Raw genomic sequence first — 21,373 nt, forward strand, 5'->3', positions numbered from 1 at the left:
TGTTTATCTCCGCGGCCATCGTTATTGATGTTCTGTACCTAGGGACAATGTTTAGCCTTTTGTAGCATCCTACAGCTCGTCCGAGACCGAATCATCACCCTCACGCGCAAAGCCACAGCCAGTTCCGTCCCTGAGCAGATCAGATGGCTTTAACTCAACCAAATGTCCGTTGTCAAGGTAATCCTTCACGCTAATGCCGTTGCCGAGGAAGAATTGAACTCCAAAGCCTGGCTGGCCGAACCAAGGCCTGATGGGCCCAGCCTGGACAGTGAACATCCTGCTCACGTTGTAGACGTGGTAGTTGTTTGGGAACTGCTTGTTCACGTCGTTGTCGAGGTTCTGGGGGTGGAGAGCTCTCTGGGAGAAGGGAGCGGTGGCAGGGGAGATGTAGCGGCCTGTACATGCTCGTCAGATTGTGTCAATTCGCGAAGCACTAGTCTAACTTACCAGTGTTATAGCCGAAACGGTCAACAAGTGTACCGGGCATCAGATCCACGTTGGCCTTGATGGGGAGCTTCTCTTCGTCAAGCTCGAAGCCGTACTTTTCGGGGTAGATCCATCCTGCTTCGCGGCCATCAGGCCCCTCGGTGGAGTTATACCACTTCCCGAGGAAGGCATTTGGAGACAGTCCTCCAAAGCGGTCGTACCCAGTGACAAAGGTGCCAAGAGGCAGCTTGGTTGGGAGACGGCTAGGGCCAAGACGCTTGTCGCCACAGATGTAGTCCTTTGCAAGTGTAGAGTTGTATCGCACATTGTCACCAGAGCAGTCGCATTTTCCTCCTGGCGCAGCCGCGTTGTCTCTAACCATGTAATGGTCTTCGGGCAGGTAAATGGCCAGAGCACTAGTCGCGAGGGACGAGATGAAGATGGACTTGAACAACATGGTAAATGATACTCTGTGGGGTTGAGGTAGAGAAGATTGGTCTGAAGATGGGCGACTCCCAATAGTATGAGGAATGCCGTTCTCTTATAGCATGGGGGAAGGCATGGGGGAGTTCGCCCTTGCTCATCTCACCCAACCCTCTTCTTTCAAATGCAGCTTCAACCTTTGACTACTGTATCTCAAGCCTCAATCTACATCCCTAGTTTTGTTGCAAACATCAGACTAAAGCATGAAGATCTCTCAGCCGTGTCTCAGCTCGTCCTTGATCTCCGCGCGGGGACAAGGACCGTCATCACACTAGGCGTCCGGTCAATCGTTAGCTGCGGCAATCACCAAAGCTTCAGCTCTCAGAAATACTAACCATGTCTTGGTGCATCGATAGTTTTGCAATGCTAAGCATATCTAGCCAGCCATTGTCTCACGTCGTCGAATTATACTGGTTGCTAGGCCTGGTACCCCAGAGAACTATCGACACAACACTAGCCCGATCGGATTGTGTGGCTGGCTGAAAGGTCAAAGCGGCTTGCGCAGGAGTTAACTTTTCTGCTACCCAGTAGGTTCTATCCAAGACACATCAGCAAAGTCACTGCAAGCAAGGAATTGCCGTCATGGGTATTTTGATATTGGCATGTTTTTATTGATCTACAGGCACAGCCCAGGTAGTCATGATTCTAATACTGCCTATCACAACCTGTTTCGCCGGAAGCGCCTGCATTCATGTATGAAAATTGACTGTTCCGCGACGCATAGGTCGCATCGAAGTGTATCGCGACTTTGCCATGATTCATGAGTGCACTCCTCGATTCTCAATCTCTACTGGGCAACCGCAGTTCTTCCATGGAGTTCCGCAGACATAGCAAAATTCGGCTCCGCATCGACAGGCTGCCTAATGTTAGTTGGAATTGGGGCGTGGACATGTACTTGTATGGCTTACTGATATGAACGCATCCACCTAGAAGTTCGACCATCCGGTTGCAGGCATAACAAGTCTCCCATTGATTCTCGTCTGCAAGCCTTTGAAGCTCTCGCAATGCGTCATCTTGCCTGCAGAAGCCTTCGTGTCGTTCTCCTTTGCAATTAGTGCATGTCAGTTGACTGCATGTAGGACATTGTGCGATCGTGCCCACGATACACGCTGGTGGCACAAATGTTGAGCATGTTGGCGCACTGCAGTATGTACGATCCGGCGTATCGTATTCCAGCTGTCTGTCACGGAATCGAAGGAGAAGCTCCTCTGAGAACCAGCCGATGAGGGGGATGGGGATGGGCTCCCGACAGCAGCGTGGTGGGAAGCGCCATTCGTCTCGAAGAGATAAGTAGAGGAGAGCAGTAAGACATTCGCGACAGTATTTGTGTGAGCATGGACATTGATAGAGCTCAAGGGATGGAAAGTCTTGAAGGCAACTGACGCATTCTTTGACATCCATGTTGATGTTATTCACTGTTGCTGACGATGTTGAGATGTTGCATTGTTCAAGTTCTAATTATTTCCCCGGTGATTAACGTGAGGGCATGTTTTGGTTTGTAACTTCCGTTCACGATACAACTTGCCTCGTTTGCGAATACCTGTACTTTATCCAGCGGTTCCTTCCAATGTCAAGATCAATGAGAGCATTGACCATGACGTACATTCCCATCAACGCAACAGTACCAAGTGCAAATACAGTAGAAATGAGACGAGGCCCTGCCTTGTAAAGAAACACAATTAGAGTCATAAGACCCAAGCATGACAGCAGCGTTGGAGGAGGAGGCTGGAGCGTCTCGTTCGTCTTCAAGCCATGAGCGGACAAGGCAAACGGAAAATTTAACCTCCTAAGTCTTAGTTTACCAAAATAAATAGCCTAAAGACCATAGTCTAATTGGCATAAACTGACCTACTAATTTCATCTCTTATGCTTCCAGCGGCCAATTATTCTGTAACCCTGAGGAGCGCATGTAATGATAGTGCAAATCATTGTCCGGGCATAGAGGCGAGAACAGCATGGCAGTTGCAACCGCCTAATGAAATTGATAGCACTGATCGAACATATAGTTCGCAAGAGAGCTGACTGTCTTGAATCACCAACTCCCTTTCAGCAGAACAGAATCGTACAAAAGCCCCCGTGGCTCACTGACTCTAATTAAAGTACACCTGGTAAAGCTCGACACACCCAGGCTGGACAAATCCGTTTAGGTAATGCTATCTCATTGTCACCCTTTGTCCCCCTCCAATACGGCCCGTTTAAACAAGCTTAAACAGCCTCTGCACCCAAAAGCCCCATAGCAAAGACACTCATCTCTGGGGTGCAGTGCGGGTTGACCTACCAGGAGGCAAAGATTCCAGACGTTTTGAGACGGGACACGATGTAAAGTTCCGGGGAAGTTTGCAAGCTGCGGTTCAACGTTCTAGAAACAGAAAAGGTCGGTCTGACAAAAAAGATGGGCCAGGCACGAACTCATTATTCATAGATTAGTCAATGCAATGAGGTGAATAACCCCACAGATAAGCGATTCATGGACTGAGATTGACGTTGGTTTTTTTCCCGTGGAGAAAGAGAATGAAAAGTTTGATGCAGAAATTTTCGTATCCTGCGCGTGTTGATCTATAAAAAAGAGGTTTTATCCCCTGGTCTTTTCGACGCCACTGCCTGACTAGCAGATCGGCATTGGAGATCGATCAGCCAAACCGGTTCTTTTTCTTTTTCTTTTTCTCTCTCCCCCTCACAAGAAGGGAAGCAGTCTGTCTTCCCCAAAGTTCATCTTGTTGGGGCCCCGGAGTTATCTCGTTGTCCGGCAGGCTCGAGACTTGGAAAGTGAACAGACCACGTTATTAAAGAGTTATTGTTAGGATATCATAACGTGATGGATATCCACAGGCGGTTGGAAGACGTCCAATGGCACGTTTCATCCACGTAAAAAGGAACCAGATGCAGGGTCAGATGTCACTCTGGCCCACAACCGGCAGATATTTCCACCACCTTACGCCCTTGGGTTAAGCGTCATTCCATCGAAGGCAGGGTTTTCTTAGCAGTGCTTACAGGGGAGGAGGACCGCCACCATAGCGCCGCTGGGGCTCGTATGAACACCCTTCGGGCCTTTTTCGTCTTTTCGTCAACTGAGATTGTGGTCAGGAACAAGCCAGTTTCTATTATGGCATTGATATCATATCGGTCGAGACTACCGGCCCGGTCTACGAGACTAACTCGGTCTCCGTTGATCGGAGTAGTCATTACGAGTTTAAATGGAATAAAACCTGGAGTAGACCAGCTTCCGTATCTAATCGTAGTCATCATGGCCCGGCCCCGACGCGCCGGAGGGTGGAACCCGGGTACACCGAAAACCGCGCCTTGATTGTCCATCACCTTCGCGCTTTTCGCCTTGAGCCGTTTTTCCCGTAAGAAAGCTCTTCTAGCCGTTCGGGATTGCATTCCTTTTAAATAGCTTCGTCCTGCCTCACTTTTCGGCTCCCAGGGTCTGTCCAATTCCTTCATATACTTGTCTGTTGGTCCCATCTTTGCGACTGAGGTTCCTCCTTCACCTACTCATATTCCACACTCTGACCACTCCTTGGTCATCGCATGAGTAGCCAACCTTCTACCAGTCCTCCTACCGAACGTACATCTCTACTACACTCCGACCCAATGCCTCCCTCTCCCAAGGCCAAGTCCTCCAAACCCGTCAACATGATGGACGATCGCCACGACCCAGAGACCGCCGACGATGTCGAGGTCTCTCAGCAGAAGCAGCTCGCTGCCCAGGGCAATGCGCACTTCCACCGTCTGGGCTGGAAGCGTCTCGCCATTGTCACCATCGTTGAGGCTATCGCCCTCGGTGCTCTCAGTCTGCCTTCAGCCTACCACACGCTGGGCATGTTCCCCGGTGTCTTCCTCACCATCACCCTCGGTCTCATCTCCATCTTCACCAGCTACATCGTCGGTCAGGTCAAGCTCAAGTTCCCTCACATTTCGCATTACGCCGATGCCGGACGCCTTTTGCTCGGTCGCTTTGGCTACGAGCTTTTCGGTGCTGCCCTCGTTCTCGAGCTTGTCATGGTCGTCGGTTCGCACGCTTTGACCGGTAGCATTGCGCTGATCGACATTAACGGTGGAAAAGTCTGCTCCATCGTCTTCTCCGCTGTTTCTGCCATCATTCTGCTGATCCTCGCCATCCCCCCATCTTTCACCGAAGTCGCTATTCTTGGTTACATCGATTTCGTCTCTATTCTCGCTGCCATTGGAATTACCGTTATCGCCACCGGTATCCAGGCCAGCGACTCAACTGGTGGACTTTCTGGTGTTGAGTGGTCTGCTTGGCCCAAGGAAGATCTCAGCTTCGCCGAGGCTTTCGTTGCCGTCAGCAACATCATTTTCGCCTTCAGTTTCGCGATTGGTCAATTCTCCTTCATGGACGAGATGCACACCCCAACTGATTACATGAAGTCCATCTACGCCTCATGCTTTATTCAGATCTCCATCTACACCCTGACCGGAGCCCTTTGCTACGCTTTCATCGGACCTGCTGTTCAGTCGCCTGCTCTGTTGTCCGCTGGGCCACTTATTTCCAAGATCGCTTTCGGAGTCGCCTTGCCTGTTATCTTCATCTCCGGTTCGATCAATTCGACCGTTGCACTCCGATATCTTCATGGCCGTATGTTCAAGGACTCGATTCTTCGATACGTCAACACCCCTATGGGTTGGGTCAGTTGGATCACTCTCGTCACCATCTTCACTATTGTCGCCTGGGTCATTGCTGAGGCCATTCCCATCTTCTCCGACTTGCTCTCTCTTGCTTCCGCTCTCTTCGTATCTGGTTTCTCTTTCTGGATCCCTGGTGTCATGTGGTTCGCTTTGCTCTGCGAGGGCAAGTGGTTCGAGAAGAAGAACCTGTACATGAGCTTGGGGTCCATTCTTGCCTTCATCATCGGTATTGTTACCCTTGGTGCCGGTACTTATGCTACCATCAAGGATATTGTAAGTCAAATTCAAAACACCATATTACGGAAACAGCAACTAATATTTTCACAGATTGATATTACTAGCACCGGCTCTGCCCATGCCCCCTTTACTTGCCGATCAAGTTAGATTATGACCTAATATGGGATAGATGATAAAAAGCGTTGTTGCATTTAAAGATATATAGTGTACATTAATTCAAACACGATTCTCGACTTCTTAATATCTTTCTTGGCGATTTATACTGTGATGATCTGTCCCATATGTCCGATATTTACAACCTTGACATATATTGACGACTATGAAACTACTAAAGCAAATGACATATGCTTAGAAGGTTACTGACGCACTGATGTCTGTATCCTTGTGAGTTCGCAATATTAAATGACTTGATTAATAGGAAGCCCGTGTATTATTATAACTAGTGTGGGAAAAAGAAAGCATCCAAATTGACAATTTTGGTAATCATATCCCTTCCAGTATTCCAATGTGCATAAAAAGAAGTATCAAAAGCAAAACATCCAAACACTTGATCCCATTATAAGGCAGTACAATTTAACGAGCAGAAGGATACAGCCACTCTTGAAAACTCGACCTACGTCGGACAGGCGATCCGCTTGAGCCGTCACTACCAACACTAGCTCGACGATCGTTGCTACTTCGTCGTACCCAAGTATTGGTCCAGTCAGAGCCGGTCGCGGGTGTCGTTGTAGTCATTACTCTTTGCTTGTAAGCTATTGGGTGAAAGGTTAGCTACGGTTCAACAGTGAGGTTGCGGGGGATGGTAACGCGTACAGGTGGCATCGTTTCTATTAGGGTCTTCAAGAACAGCCTGCAGCTTGGCCTTGGCCTTCTCTGCCATAGTTTGAGGAGCCATGTTTCTTTAAACAATCGGGAATGGTTGAGGTATAAAGTACGAACTGATATTCGTTGGATGAAAGATGAAGATCTGAGGGGGAATCCCGTCGCAAGAACAAGAGAGGGGAAGGGGCTTTTATGCTACACCTAGGCAATCAACAACCTCGTGACCATTCGTCATATTGACAAGATCCAGGAACACGTTTGTCAGCTCCGCAGTCGCCGTGTAGTCCAGGGTTACCTCTTTGGGTATAAGATGAACCATCACCAACGTTGGTGTTGTGCCATCAACGTCAGAAAACGCGGGGTAAGTTCACATCAACCAATTGCTCTGTGGTTTGGGTTGCAGTAGTTTCATGGCAGTCAACATCCTTTCATCCTATTTGTTGGACAGTTGATCGAGAGTTTGCATGGGTTGGTAGGAAGAACGTAGAGGCAGGGGCATCCAATGGGAAGCCGTGGAAGTTGCTACAGTACATTGTGACGATGAATTAGAGACGTTTTAGAATAGTCTAAGATAAGTTAGAGTGAAATATATTAGTTGCCTTTCCAGTTGTACATAGACTTGGATTATGTCTAAAGCAATGCAACACTTAGGCTAGAGCTTTTTCACCAAGTCCCGTAAGACCACTACGGTTGGCGTTACTTCCCTCTTTGATCCTTCAAATCTACGGCTTCCTGTTTTTGACTGTAACAATTTTCACGGCTGCCAAAGGCTTCTATAAAGTGACATTCGTTGAACCAGGTAGAGCACCATTGCCTAGGTACTATCAATGCGCTTCAGCAGATAGATGACATACCCTACAACACTTAACAATTCGGCGATTTCTAAATTGGTCTCTCACGCGATGCCAAGCTAACCGCCTCAGCCGAGGATCCGCAACCCTGCCTAAATCTGTCTCCTAGCGTCCAAGAAGCAACATCTGTTGGTCGAGGAGACATGATCCTAGCTAGCATTTATGGCATAGACCTGGTGTGTTGCCTAAAACGTTCCATAATAAACCCGAGGCCGACCAACAGCAGTCCGTGAGTTAAATGAGGTAATCCTTCGATGACGGGAGATTTAACCAGGACATTCCCGGACCCAGAACCTCTTCTTTTGCCTTTGTTTCTGACGACATTACTCATTTCCGGATGATATGGCGAGGCTAATCTTTGCTTACGCCGCTCTCTTTTTCTGGGTGACTCTGGCAGTTGCCCAGTATGATTACAACAACCTTCTGAAGGGCTGTTACCAGGGGCGCTCTGATGACTTCGCTCTCGGTGGGTTTGCCAGGACTCAGCCGCAGCGGGAGTGGTGTGCCATCGTATGCTCCCAACGAGGTAATACGTTTGTCGCATTTGGCACCGTCCATTGCTTTTGCGCCAAAAGCGAACCTCCTAGCACCAACGAAGTCGACATCAGTCGCTGCAAAGCGCATGGTCTAGACGGATGGAACGCACCCAAGCTCGGAAAGGTCAACCACGTCGAAGAGTTCTTCGTTGTGTTCAATATAGACCCAAAAAGGAAGAGTGACGACTCAAAGAGCGCCCCTCAAGATGAATCGAAATCATCACCTCAATCAGGACCGCCCGCTGCGCTATCCCCTTCAGCTGGTCCCAGTAAACCCCTCGGATGTTATCCAGGCTTACCACTTGATGTCCATCTTACCAAGATCACGATCACCGAAGATGAGCGTCGTGAGTGCGCCAAGTCATGCGCCGAAGAGGGTAAAGCTGCTGTTATCTTCAGTGGCCTCAAATGCGGCTGCACCGACAACCCCCCAGAGGCTTCTACTCGGGTGGAAGACATCAGGTGCGCCCTACAATCTACGAACAAACTTTATCGCACCGATCTTGTCTACAGTGTATGGAGCACCGGAGTTGAGGCCCAAGAAAAATCTACTCTCTTATCTAAGGGACCGGTTGGGAAATGCTTCTCCAGTCGTCCCCTGACTTCAAGACAATTTATCGTCAGAAATAACGGACATGTCCGTGAGGTTTGTCTTGATCGGTGTAATCACCATGGGTATCCCGTTGCACTGGTACATGATACAAATTGTTGGTGCGCCAAAACATATCCTCGTCGTATTTACTCTTCTGGCTTGGAGTCTTGCGATATCCCTTGCCATGGAGATGATGGAGGCCGTTGTGGTGGAACTAAAGGCAGCAAGCTTTATTACTCTATCTACGACACGGAACAGATCGACAAAGCTCCGGTAGACCTGAGAAGTAGGCCTTTTGATCTTCCAGTCCGACACGAGACAACATGGCATGGATGCTGGATGGAGCCGCCGATTACTGAGCACCACTCGCTTAGTATACAGAACAACACACCCGCGAGATGTGCTAGCTACTGTCGGAGGTACAAGTCAAAGGTTGCTGCTGTGCGGCAGAACAGTTGTGTTTGCGCCGAATCGTATCCCGAACGCAGTCGAAAGCGCCCCGAATCTTTGTGCAAATCCACATGCCCTGGTAATCCGTACGAAGACTGCGGTGGACGTCGGGTCTGGACCGTCGTCAATACTGGATTAGACATTCATGTTCCATACGATAAACTCAAGCGCAAGGAACACCCTGGGGACTTTAACATGAACCCGGGTTCGAAGAAGGCGTCGCTCTCGGGCTGCTACGCCGAGGAATCTGTCACACAGGGAGCCATCCAGGTACACATTGGTGGCGGCCGAGTCGAACTCTGCGCCTCCAGGTGCAGGAATTTGAAAATGCCGGTTTCTGCGTTACAAGGAAACACGTGTGTATGCCGTGATACGATCCCCCGGAAGGACAGCAAAGTCGATAAATTCCATTGCAATCACTCTTGCCGAGATGCTGATGAAGGGTCATGTGGCGGCAAGGATACTTACAGCGTCTACAATTCGGGATTGCAAGGCCATATCAGAATTGATACAAACACAAAACAATCTCACGGCTGTTTCAGGTTCGACCGCTTCTTATCTACCCGCCGTACTCCCGAACTTATTCGCGTGGACATCCATGGCCCGAATCGAAACGCGAACGGAGGCTCCTGCACTGCTCAGTGTGCCGAGAAGGGTTTCGCCGTGGCTTTACGACATCATACACAATGTTTCTGTTCTCCTGGGCTCCCTCAAGAAAGGCGACGTGTCGACGATGAGTTTTGTTCGATTGGGTGTCGCGGAGATACACTGGAAACGTGCGGTGGTCCATCTTACGCATATACTGTTTACAAGACTGATGCCTACATGCCCGATCTTCATACGGAAAAGAAGCCAAAGGCAAAGAAGCCGAAGCAAGAAGACCTGAGTCCTTCTCCAGACAGTAGACCTCAGTGTCTGCATCCCGCTTTGGAGAAGGTCTACGAGGTTTTCGACGTGGTTTCGGACAGGGTGGCTGGTGTCACCCAAAAGGTCCAGCACGGGTTCTTTTGGGTACGCGACAAGGCACAGCATATTTTTGATGTCTGTCTCTGGCATGTCATGCTTTTCTTTTCCAACATCATGTATCGTTTAGGATTGCTATCGGCCGAGGGTGTGGTTGAGCTTTAGACGCGACAATGTTGTATTTCTTATGTTTATATGTTTATGCGAGAATGCTGTAACTACGTAGAAGAATAAATCACGCGTTGTATGAAGTCGTCCAAGAAACAAATCGTCATTGTCATTATATGAATCGTTCTACACAAGCATATCCGTTACATATTGTCTGAATACTCCATGTCCATACACCAAAGCCCTCAACTTGAATCCGACTTTTTGATCATTATTAGACAACTCCCTGTGTGTTCCCAAATTCCAACAATGGGATATCTCATGGGACACTGTTTCGTGAATTCAATGCACCGACGGCATGCCACGATGCCTGTTTCCAGAAACAGTGTCACCTAATTTATACGCGGCAATAAAATGGCTGTTATCCCGTTCAGTGTCTAGTGCCGTAGTTTGACTGCGCATTCGACAAAAGACGCTCTCTCTCGTCATCCGCCTTCATCTCAGCTTTCTTCTCCTCAAATCTTCTACCCTTGATGGCAACAAATACGGTCATGATAGTACCGACAAGAGCTCCAACAGCACCCAGCGTCGCGTTGATCGGCGTTGGATTGCCATGGAGTGGGCCGTGTGTGAGCGCGTCAAGACCAGACTGGGCAAGTTGAGTGATTCCTGAGACACAGGTAATGGTTCCATAGATACGCCCAAAAGTAGCAAACCCGAAAACCTTGGTGGCATAATCCCTAGTATACGAGTTAGTATGAAGATCGAGAGATTAAGACATGGGGAGCTACTTACGAAATGGCCGAGTAGTAAAGAGGCCGAAAGACGACAAAGACGATAACAGTAACATACCCTGCCCAAATGTTGGCAAGACAGTTGAGAACTCCAATGATAGCAATGCAAACCGTGACAACGCCGAAGACACAAGGAATACTCAAGTTGTTGAGCAAAACCCCAACCAAGGGCACCGAAAAAACTCCTGCGATAGGCAAAGCGTTGTCGAAGAAGTCATTGATGCGCTTAGCCGCCTCATCAGAACCGAGCATATATCGGTACTGTGACCTGACACTGGCGATGAAGTAGTTCATTCGAAGCATCTGCAGAATTGTCAAGAGCAGTATGAGGATGAACCAGGGCGACATCATCTGTCTGTGAGCAGGCACTCCATGCAAGACTCCCCAAACGCCACTGGTTTCCTGTCGGTCTTCCTCCTCCATGATCCGCATTTCTCGTTCTTCACTATCGCCTGCAACCTCTTCGATCTTCTCAATCTTGGCTCTCCGTTGATCAGCTCGTACACTCCGAATACGCCTCAATTCATCCGTGTCTTCAATCTCATCATCCGACGCATGGATGTCGCGATTTTGATCCACAGCCTTTTGAAGTTTCTTCTCGAGTTGAGGTAGAGTATGGTACGAATGGGGAGGCATCCAGAGTAGCTCGGACAGGCATATAAACACTGGAACGGAAATGTAGCCAAAGAAGAATTTGTCTAGTGTGAATCTGCCGTCGGAGGCTTCATAAGCCATACGGTAGAACAGGAAGACGGCGGCAGAGGCGTCAAAGGCGCCTGTAATGAGAGCGACGATCAAACCGGAAAGCGTGTGGAAGGCATTGGCCAGCTGAAACGAGGAAACAAAGAGAAAGGTGCCGCCGAAGGCTAGCAAGATGTTGCCGGCGAGATAACCGTGGAATCCGGGGACGGAAAAGGACAGGCCCATCATCAAAGACCCGAGTGTCAATAGAAAACTGGAAACAAGCCAGCATACGCGGCGGCCATAGCGATCTAGCGCAGCTCCTGCAAAGAGAGAGGAGACGTTGGCGGAGATTGACGCTGAGATGAAAAGCAGGTTAAGTCGCATATCCTGTGCAGCGCATGGGACCTGAAAGTCTGGCGCATGTCCGAGTTTCTTTTGGTCATTGTCGCAGAGTTCAGAATAAATGCCTTCAGAGATCAAGATGGGCTTCAAAGCAGCGAAACCGAATACGATGCCAGATGCGAGCCAGCAAGCTATTATCGCAGTTGCTACCTGGGCTACAGACAGTTAATAGAGCACATATATTTGTGTTGGTTCGAATTGACTCACCATATCGCTTAAAGTTGGAGACCTTGTAAGCAGCGAGATTGGGTAGTTTTTGCGCAATCTCAATGGGGGCAAAACTCAAGCGTCGCCAGCTTGATCTATCGGGAAAAGATTCGTACTCATATCTATCAGGGACGAGAATATTTGGTGTTCCGAAACCAGGAGAGATATCGGGATGTGTTGGACCTTCATAATTGGGATTCGCGGGGCCTTCGTAGTCGAACCCCTCTGGTTGAGTCACATGCTGAGCGAGAGACATTTGCGCTGGTAGTAGGGTAATGGGAGTCACGCAACTACCTAAACAACAAATTTGGGTATAGAAACATCACATAAGAGACAGTTCTGATGCGTGGACAAGGCGAATTTATTGCGAGACGTAGGGAAATGCGGTCAATGTCAGGAAGTTTCGGTCGCATTCTTTTGTGAACCGTGATAAATGACGTCAAAGAGATCACCTATCGGCCTGGGGAATAAAATGTCCTATAGCCATGCTTATCTGGCTGACTATTCTAAACTTGGGAACACAAGCGAGGGTATTCGCAGCTTGGCGTAGTATTGGAATGTTGTGGAATGAAACAAGTGAAGCCTCAGGCATATCTCCGGCTGGTTTGTTAGCAGTGTCCGTACTCTGTCCGTACTCTGTACCGTGTTGTACGTGTTGACTGCCGAAGCTTCGCGAAACTCCCCCCCACCAGGATACTTGCAGGGATGTCACCACAGAGCACTTATAGTGTCCGTCAGCCTCATCATGGGCAAGCAAAGGGTCCCTCGTGCACGTGTTACAAGGTTCAATGTCACTGGAGGCATCTCTCGCTCCACTTGGTCCCTTCATCGGTTATGGCAATGCCGATTTAACGGGGCCAGATCGGATATAGCCTCAGAAAATTGACGGAAAATAATAAGGGTAGCTGAGTTAACAGACACTCTCTGGCTCATCTAGACACATCGTTTATTGTCTTGTTTCTGTGCTAGTGAAAAGCTGTTCACTTGCAACTCTATTCATATCAAAGTTTGAGTCTGACTGTCTCACTATCTCTCCTGTAGTGACAATGCCAAACCTTGAACCACATTCGGCCGTACTTGATACAGCGATATTCGAGATGAGTCGAGATGGCCCCAACCCGCAAAAGGTTACGCCGAAATAATTTCCTTATCGCTGTGGCAGTGGCGATGGTGTCTTTGTCTTAGTGGTCCAAACCTGTCTAACCGAATTCGACCTTCCCGAGGGTCCAGACTCTACATCGCTAAAGCTCAACAGCAATTGCCAGCAAATTTCTTTTCTATTTTCGATTCTATTCACCGTACATTTGTCTGTCCTCTCTCTATCTTCGACCATATCACACCAAAAATCGCGCCAATGGAGTTCCAAAAACCCAGCCTCCCGCCAAAAGCCCCTAGGACCAGCGCCTTGAAACCTTCAAATGTGGCCAGCACCCACGACTTGGACTTTTACGTCCATCCTCATCTGGTGCCAGACCAGGACCCTTGCAAGGGTAGACTGCTCCGAGCCACGGGTCCCATCCGAGAAGGCACCATTCTCCTGGTAGACACCGCATATGCCATCGTCCCTTCTGTGACGTCCGATGCCGAACCGCTCATATGCAGCAGTCTCTCGTGCTCTCGCCGTGTCCCGCAAAATGGCCGTGCCGTACGCTGTGAAAACGCTTGTTTCAAAGACGTTGTTTGGTGCAATATCGCCTGCCGAGCCACCGACAAGCTCCGACATGACTATGAGTGTGCCTGGCTAAAGAAGAATGCCGACAGCATGCGTCGCAAAGAAAGCGAGTACAACTTTGCAACCCTCTGGCATGTTGTTCGTCTGCTCGCCACGTGGAACGCCGAGTTACACAGCGGAAATGTTGTCGCACAGCATCGGTACCCCTGGGAAGCTCACTTTTTGCGTGGCTGGAAGGCTGTCGACATGTGTTGTGCATACCTTGATTCATGGCCAGAGGAACAGTTGACGCATTGGAAACGACTGGTCAATGAGTATCTAAGTGATGCCTCTGTTCTACCGTGTATGTTGACTGCCGACGAGATGTTGCTATTGCTGTGCAAGGAAGAAACCAACACCTTTGGCCTGTACCCGAAGGCTACGGGTACTCAATTTGTGAACGACAATGCTACGTCCCGAGGTGAATCTTACGGCTTTGCTCTATACCCCAGGGCTGCCCAGTTCAACCATTCGTGTTTGCCTAATGTGAGTTCAGATTAACTGTATAGTGCTGCATCTAGTACTGACTTCTTCCCAGGTGTCACATAAACCCGACGGCCAAGCCAGGATGGTATATACAGCTGCTCGAGATATTTCCAAGGGTGAAGAATGCATGATCACCTACTTTGATCTCGCGACGCGGAAGGATGTATCAAGTAGACAGAAATATGCCCAAACACAGTTTCAGTTCAAGTGCACCTGCAATCGCTGTTTGGAGGAAGAGGCGGAGGAAAACATGGACATTATGGATTCATTACCATTTGGGTTTTGAAAGATGGGACAGGCGTTCAGAGAATATGAATTGACAGCGACAATGGCCTTTGAGATTTAGGTTATAGGAATACTCAATTTAAAGAATGTGTACTGTAATGGCATAACATGCTTGCCGACGATTAGCAGCCGAGTTTGGCTCCCCAATGCCACATCCTCACTCGATCACCTCTGATGAAGGGTAAAGAAGCACTTGCTCACCCCATCCTACAGCTGTTTCTGCTACAGTTACCGCTTCTTCCCACTCATCCAGACGATATCCACGTTCAACAACCCGATGTCCCGCTTCCTTACCCAACTTGAGAACTCCAACCTCAATCATATTGATCAGCGAGGCGAGCTCTTCTCGTGTGTACATGAATTTCGCCTTGATAGTGATGTTTCGAACCATGAGGCTGGCATAGTTGATCTTGATGTCGAACATCATGCCCAAAAAGATCACGCGACCGAAAGAGCTGAGCGAATTGATCGAGACGGTCAGGTGGTGGGGAGCTGCTGTTGCAGCAGGGGGCGAGACATCGATGTAAGCGTCGACGCCATGCGGTGCCAGGACGTGAATAGCTTCAGTGTCCTTCTTCTCGTCTCCAGTCAGCTCAAGAGCGGTGACTCGAGGAAATCGAGAAGTGAGAGGTTCCAGCTTGGATGCGGAGCGGGAGATTGCAATGACTTTGCAGCCGATTTGAGCAGCCAGCTCGACGACTGCTCCGGAAAAATGACCAGTGGCAGGTGCAACGATGACAGTGTCTCCAGCTTGGATGTTGGCAGCCTTGATACCACCATACGCAACGGAAAGTCGCTGGATATAGTTCAAGTCGCCATAAGAATATCCCATCTCATGGACAAGAATCTTCTCGTCGAGAGGCAAAACATTCTCCATTGGAACGACGGCAACGTCTCTCCAGAAGCCCTGCCAGAGATTGAATAGCTTGATGTCACGCTCAGGACCACCGCCATCGTGAATACCAAGGAGAACTCGTGTGTTGGGATCATCTCTTGCAGTGACAAAGTTGTTCATGTAGACGAGTTGGCCTGGCTTCAGAGCTACAGCGTCCGGTCCAACAGAGATGATACGGCCAACACCTCCGTCGCCAGGGTTATACGGGGGCTTGAAAGAAAGTGAAGTCTTTCCATGGAAGCCAGCCCGCTGGTGAGGTCTGACTGGAGTGCTGAGAACACGGACGACGACTGATCCAAAGGGCGTAGGGCTTGGGATCGGGGTGTTCTCCAAGTCAAGTCGCCCATTGAAAGAGTTGAGGACAAGGGAGGTAGATGTTGTAGGGACAGCTGGGTTACTCATGATGGATATGCTAGGCAAAAGTATGAAGTAGATATGAATGCTGAGTGTATTGGATTGCTTGGAGTTATGGTTTAGAAAGCGTGCAACTGCACTCTTTATACATTTCTATTCACTTACTAATGTCTTTTTGTAGACCTTGCAAAGCCATAGAACGTGCGTCCGCGGTTTCTGAACATCCAATAGATTCACAAGTGTTGATGCCTGTTTTGTCGGCCGTAAGGGCGGATATAATAATTACCCAAAGGGGCAATTGGTTACTCCGACATCTCCGTCTCACTTTACTCCGCTTTATGTGGCATAAGAGCTTATCTTGCTACTGATTGAATAAAATAAATGATGCGATAGACCGGGTCTCGGACGTGGACGCTTGATCGTGCATTTTCTTCAATCACGATCTAAGATACTCATCTAACTCACACCCCAGGGTTGCACACCTGGAACGCATGATTGGAAATCCTTTAAGGGATTCATAATGAGGAGACAGATAAATACAAGTTTTAAGACCCCATGATTGGACTGTCCCTATCATATCGCCAAGGTATCATCTCATGTGACCTCATCGATTCAATGATTGAAACCATCGTCTTCGTACGGGATTTTCTTCTCATTGTGGCATGAGACATTATGTCTGTTCTCTCCAATATCCTCCGTATTCACAATGTAATTTGAGTCCTGTACGGGATGGGAAATGTGTATCAATTCGGGACCTACCACACATATGCTTGCTAACGCTATGCGAAGCAGTCGTGAGTTTTCAAGTGCATGGGGAGAGACGCACGGTCTTGTTGACCACAACTGCACTGCTGTCTGCAACGTATTTACAATATAATTTCCTTCGATAGGCCTGAAAAACGTCAGCCCCAAACATCATGTCATCTAAAATTATACTTACGGCAAGTCGACACATTCAAAAAACTCAAGGGGGCCAAGAGTGGTCGACATCAAGAAATCGTTTATCGATAAACTCGAAGCAATGTGTCGGTCATCATGTAGTCGTCCACCTTCCTGCATCTCACGATCAACCTCTATAGAGATTCCCACTGACCTTACAGCATTTTTACGACAGAATTCCAGAGCTGTCTGGAATTCGCAATCACTGTATGTCAAAGAATCCAGAAATGGACGGTATAAGAGTGTGATACACGTGGTGTAGATGAGCTCAAAAAGGACTCTTTGCATGATGATATGATTAGAATCCGTAAAAGCGGTATTCTTGATCGATCGGATACGAAGCGAAGACGGGATAGACTGGTACCAGATGTCCAGCTGTGCTTTCACAAACATTGCATCTGAATAGCTGCAGGTGCTAAAGCCCAATGCATGACAGATGATCCGACGTAAGATAGGTAAGACCCGAGACATGAACACGCAAGGGAGTGATGTATCGGTGGTCGTTCTAGGTAGCACCACTGTTGAATCCTCATCAAAGTCGTTATCCTGTGCATCGGTCGGATGGCCAGTTGAGTGGGTATCTTCGTGGATCAGTGGAGGCACCCCATACTCGAGCGAGAATAAAACATCATAATACTGGATGAAGTACCACACACGACGTCTCATTTCGGCCTCGAATGGAGTTATAAGCTGAAGAAATTGGTTCATCTCGCAATGATAGAATCTTTGATGAGCAAGTCGAACGGTCAGGGCATGTAGTTGACATAGATCGATGACTGGGCCTTTTTTATGAAAGCATCGAGAATGAAGATGGAGAGTCAAAGGCTCGACTGAGAATTCCATAGCCTTGTTGTACTGTCCCGAGACAAGACACCGTGCTGACATATTGATGTATGCCAATGAACTCTGGGGGCCTGAGAATGGTGTGTTTGCCCTGGAAATAGAAGCACCGATAGCCACGATAGAAAACATTATGCTGACCCACAGATTGCTGCTCGAGACCGGATCCTTCCAGAATTCTTCATACTGTCTCCAGAATTGGTGTGTATGGATAAAAGGAACTACGACGTGTTTTGCGTTGAAGTATGCTGATACTATTCTACCTGCAACTTTGCGAGGCGGTACGGCTGGATAAGCTCATATTTGATACCCTGATTTGTGGAAACGGGTTCTTCACATTTCACAACCAGCGGACTACTGGCGTTGTTTTCTGAGCATCACCGTCCAGATTCAGGCCCTGCATCGCAAAGTCTCGGCAAATAACTATGCAATCGGATACCATCAGCCGCGTTGCACGCGAAGGGCCGTCGCGAATTCCCGATCGGTGCTATAATGTGATGCCGATCCCTGGAAACGTATCACAAGGGCCTGCGCACGCAATCCTCCCATCTGCACGCTTATCTTGATCTTTCGCAGACTCCAAGATAAGGGTCTCTATCTATTTTTCGTCTTTTCTTTCTCTTTTATTTTTTTTGTAAGTACGCATTCTTTTACATCACCTCTCAGCACTAACAATAGTCTGATAGAATGCAATCATGTCAGACTCAGAACAAAAACATGCTATTGATACCGTCAACGTCGAAGCACAGCGTCAAGCTTCTCTCAAGGGTAATATCGCCAGTATCACTGTCCTAGACCCCGCACTGACACTGCCCAGCAAGATGGAATCGCTCGCCCCTCTACAATGCAACGATTTTAGGTCTCTGCAGCTTCGCAGCCCCCGGTCTCTGGAGCGCAATGAACTCTCTTGGCGCAGGCGGTGCTCAAAAACCCTACCTCGTTAACACTGGCAATGCGCTCACGTTCTGTTTGATGATCATCTCCTGCTGGTTCACGAGTGGCATCGTCAAATACATCGGCATCAAAGGCGCTCTTATTATTGGCACTGTCGGCTTTGCACCCTACAGCGCAGGCTTGTACCTGAACAATCGTTCTGGCGTTGAGTGGCTCGTCATCTTTGGTGCGGCGTGTTGTGGTGTTTCTGCAGGAATATTCTGGTCAGCTGAGGCGGCGATTGCCATCGGATATCCTGAACCGCGAAACAGAGGCCGCATGGTCGCCTATTGGCTTTCCTTCACAAGGTTCAGCCAGGTCATGGGCGGTGCGATCAATCTGGGTCTCAATGTCGATCAGAACGAGGCCGGGAAAGTTTCATACAAGGTCTACCTCATCTTCATCGCCCTTCAGGCTTTAGCACCTTTCATCGCATGTCTCTTGAACAAGCCTTCGCAAGTACAGCGATCCGACGGCCGACAGGTTGATATGAGCATCCATGACCACCCATGGAAAGAATTCAAAGCAACGACAAGAACATTCCTCAAAAAGGACTTTATGCTGCTGATCTTATGGATTGGGCAGGGCGTCTACTCCGAATCTGTCTTTTTTACCTACATCGCTCTCTGGTTCAGTGTGCGAGCTCGGGCTCTGGCATCTTTCATATCTGGTATCGTTGCGGTTATCATAAGTAACTTACTTGGAGTGTGGCTTGATCAGCACCAAATCTCGCTCAAGAAGCGCGCGGGATGGGCATATATGGTCATCATGACTCTGCAAGGAGGCTGGTGGATATGGTTGACCATTAATGTGACCAAGTTCAATCGTCAAGGTGCTCTCTACGACTGGGCTGACCCCGGGTTTGGTGCCGCATTCGGTGTTTTCGTCTTTCTGGTCACTGGCTTTCAGCTAAACTACAATTTTGCCTTTTTCGTCATTGGTGAAATCTCAACCAGCTCTCAAGAAACAGTACGTCTGTCAGCGCTACTGCGAGCCACTGAGTCGGCATGGCAAGCTCTTAGTTATGGGCTCAATGCTCTACCTATCATGGCAACCGTTGGTAGCACGTATATGAACTTGGGGCTTTGGGCTCTTGCGATATTCCCGGCTTGGTTGGTGATTCGAGGACTGGGCGAAAGCGAGAGGCAGGACGGTGTTTTAGAGACGGCAGACACGAGCGAGAACTACTAGACATATCAAGTAAGGCAATTTTATACATATCGTATGATGCACAGCGTAGGAAATCCAAAACGTCTATGTTATATCTATGTTCGTGAATCTATTACGGTGCATCGGTAGGGTCCCTACGCAATCGTTAGCACAAGTGCATCATTCGCTTATCAAGGCACTTACCAATCAGTAACCAAGTGCTCATCCAAACCGTCCAGCGTCTTCATGTCGCTTTCCGAAATCTCAAACCCATCAACGCTTGCATTCTCGATCATGCGCTTCTGCTTAGTGCTCTTGGGCAAAGTAATGAAATCGTGCTGGAGACCCCATCTGGAAACGTTAGTACAAACAAGACATTTCGTTTTTTTTGGGAACCTTACTTGACAAAGATTTGCGCTGGAGTGACAGAGTACTTCTTGGCCATGTCGAGGATGGCAGGGTGATCCATGCGCTCAGCGCGAGCAAGAGGCGCGTAAGCCTCGATGGCGATGTTGTGCTTGGCGCAGGTGGCTCGGATATCCTCCTGTGTGTTGAAGGGATGGACTTCGATCTGGTTGATGACGGGAGAGATTCGTGGGTTAGACGCCATCAATTCTTCGATCTGGAAGATGTTAGAAATATGACCTGCGGTCGGATCTTAGATACTTACATGCGCAGAACCGTAGTTACTGACTCCAGCAGCACGGATTTCACCAGCATCGACAGCATCCTCCAGGGCATTCCAACTGGTGAGTCTCGCTTCCTTACCACCATAAGGGCTGTGTAGCAGAAACAGATCGATGTAGCCCAGACCTGAAGCTTCGACAGACTTCTTCACTGATCGCCGCACAGTATCATACGATGTATCGCAGCTAGCGAGTTTGGAAGTGTACCAGATATCCTCGCGCTTCAGGCCAGACTTGTTCTCGCTACTGGCTAGGAAGTCGTTGATAGCTTTACCGGCCTGGCGTTCGTTGTGGTACATCTGCGCACAGTCAAAGGCGCGGTAGCCAGTGAGGAGACCTTGTCGAACTGAATCAGTGGCTTCTCGGGTGGACATCATGTAGAGGCCGAGTTGGATGCGGGGGATGATGAGCCCATTGTTGAGCTGGCTGCGTTAGTGAGATTCGTTGTAGCGTTTGGTGCGTCGTACCTTGGCCGTCGCGGCAAGAAGCGAGGGTTGCGATGCCATTTCGTGATTATTCTTGTATTTATGTGAATTTGAAGAAAGAAAAAGAGGGAGAAATTGATGCTGAATGATGTCAGGTCATCCATCTGATAAAGAATTGATGGGTCCGATTTCGCTAGGCCCTGGAGCGGGGATGACGTAGCATTCGCATCAGCATCTTGCAGCTCGCTTCTATCTTTCATCAGGCAAACTTCGACACGTTGGTGATTCCATTTATATTCTTTGCTTTTAAATGATGCCTCAAACCGGCGACTTTGTCATTCCACATCAAACCTATAGTGTGCAAAAGTCGTTTTTCTACATATCAGCTCATCCAAAGACACAGCCGAATGAATATGCCTCTGGCTTCGCAGTCTCATCAACGTGACATATCTACATCCTCAAATC

General features: G+C 48.7%; 10 protein-coding genes across 10 annotated transcripts; 4 read left to right on the top strand and 6 right to left on the bottom strand.

Moving 5' to 3' along the window:
* Positions 1-69: 69 nt before the first annotated feature.
* On the bottom strand, positions 70-883 carry FPSE_08342 (uncharacterized protein; the record flags this gene model as incomplete). Its single annotated transcript, XM_009261460.1, has 2 exons — positions 70-395; positions 448-883. The coding sequence occupies 2 exons, from the start codon at positions 881-883 to the stop codon at positions 70-72; spliced, it is 762 nt and encodes a 253-aa protein (XP_009259735.1).
* Positions 884-1,667: 784 nt separating this feature from the next.
* FPSE_08343 (uncharacterized protein) lies at positions 1,668-2,310 on the bottom strand (the record flags this gene model as incomplete). Its single annotated transcript, XM_009261461.1, has 2 exons — positions 1,668-1,765; positions 1,818-2,310. The coding sequence occupies 2 exons, from the start codon at positions 2,308-2,310 to the stop codon at positions 1,668-1,670; spliced, it is 591 nt and encodes a 196-aa protein (XP_009259736.1).
* Positions 2,311-4,503: 2,193 nt separating this feature from the next.
* Positions 4,504-5,943, top strand: FPSE_08344 (uncharacterized protein; the record flags this gene model as incomplete). The annotated part of the gene is made up of 2 exons (XM_009261462.1): positions 4,504-5,832; positions 5,887-5,943. 2 exons carry the CDS (start codon positions 4,504-4,506, stop codon positions 5,941-5,943), a joined length of 1,386 nt encoding a protein of 461 aa, XP_009259737.1.
* A 426-nt stretch (positions 5,944-6,369) lies between these two features.
* Positions 6,370-6,691, bottom strand: FPSE_08345 (uncharacterized protein; the record flags this gene model as incomplete). The annotated part of the gene is made up of 2 exons (XM_009261463.1): positions 6,370-6,548; positions 6,610-6,691. 2 exons carry the CDS (start codon positions 6,689-6,691, stop codon positions 6,370-6,372), a joined length of 261 nt encoding a protein of 86 aa, XP_009259738.1.
* A 1,120-nt stretch (positions 6,692-7,811) lies between these two features.
* On the top strand, positions 7,812-10,175 carry FPSE_08346 (uncharacterized protein; the record flags this gene model as incomplete). The annotated part of the gene is made up of 1 exon (XM_009261464.1): positions 7,812-10,175. The coding sequence occupies one exon, from the start codon at positions 7,812-7,814 to the stop codon at positions 10,173-10,175; it is 2,364 nt and encodes a 787-aa protein (XP_009259739.1).
* Positions 10,176-10,548: 373 nt separating this feature from the next.
* Positions 10,549-12,461, bottom strand: FPSE_08347 (uncharacterized protein; the record flags this gene model as incomplete). The annotated part of the gene is made up of 3 exons (XM_009261465.1): positions 10,549-10,858; positions 10,914-12,153; positions 12,206-12,461. The coding sequence occupies 3 exons, from the start codon at positions 12,459-12,461 to the stop codon at positions 10,549-10,551; spliced, it is 1,806 nt and encodes a 601-aa protein (XP_009259740.1).
* A 1,098-nt stretch (positions 12,462-13,559) lies between these two features.
* FPSE_08348 (uncharacterized protein) lies at positions 13,560-14,688 on the top strand (the record flags this gene model as incomplete). Its single annotated transcript, XM_009261466.1, has 2 exons — positions 13,560-14,402; positions 14,455-14,688. The coding sequence occupies 2 exons, from the start codon at positions 13,560-13,562 to the stop codon at positions 14,686-14,688; spliced, it is 1,077 nt and encodes a 358-aa protein (XP_009259741.1).
* A 156-nt stretch (positions 14,689-14,844) lies between these two features.
* Positions 14,845-15,984, bottom strand: FPSE_08349 (uncharacterized protein; the record flags this gene model as incomplete). Its single annotated transcript, XM_009261467.1, has 1 exon — positions 14,845-15,984. One exon carries the CDS (start codon positions 15,982-15,984, stop codon positions 14,845-14,847), a length of 1,140 nt encoding a protein of 379 aa, XP_009259742.1.
* A 2,426-nt stretch (positions 15,985-18,410) lies between these two features.
* Positions 18,411-19,839, top strand: FPSE_08350 (uncharacterized protein; the record flags this gene model as incomplete). The annotated part of the gene is made up of 2 exons (XM_009261468.1): positions 18,411-18,483; positions 18,533-19,839. 2 exons carry the CDS (start codon positions 18,411-18,413, stop codon positions 19,837-19,839), a joined length of 1,380 nt encoding a protein of 459 aa, XP_009259743.1.
* Positions 19,840-19,930: 91 nt separating this feature from the next.
* On the bottom strand, positions 19,931-20,989 carry FPSE_08351 (uncharacterized protein; the record flags this gene model as incomplete). The annotated part of the gene is made up of 5 exons (XM_009261469.1): positions 19,931-19,952; positions 20,002-20,148; positions 20,199-20,419; positions 20,468-20,905; positions 20,951-20,989. The coding sequence occupies 5 exons, from the start codon at positions 20,987-20,989 to the stop codon at positions 19,931-19,933; spliced, it is 867 nt and encodes a 288-aa protein (XP_009259744.1).
* Between the last annotated feature and the right edge of the window lie 384 nt (positions 20,990-21,373).

Source organism: Fusarium pseudograminearum, chromosome 2, assembly GCF_000303195.2.
Source record: "Fusarium pseudograminearum CS3096 chromosome 2, whole genome shotgun sequence".
Taxonomy (NCBI): Eukaryota; Fungi; Ascomycota; class Sordariomycetes; order Hypocreales; family Nectriaceae; genus Fusarium; species Fusarium pseudograminearum.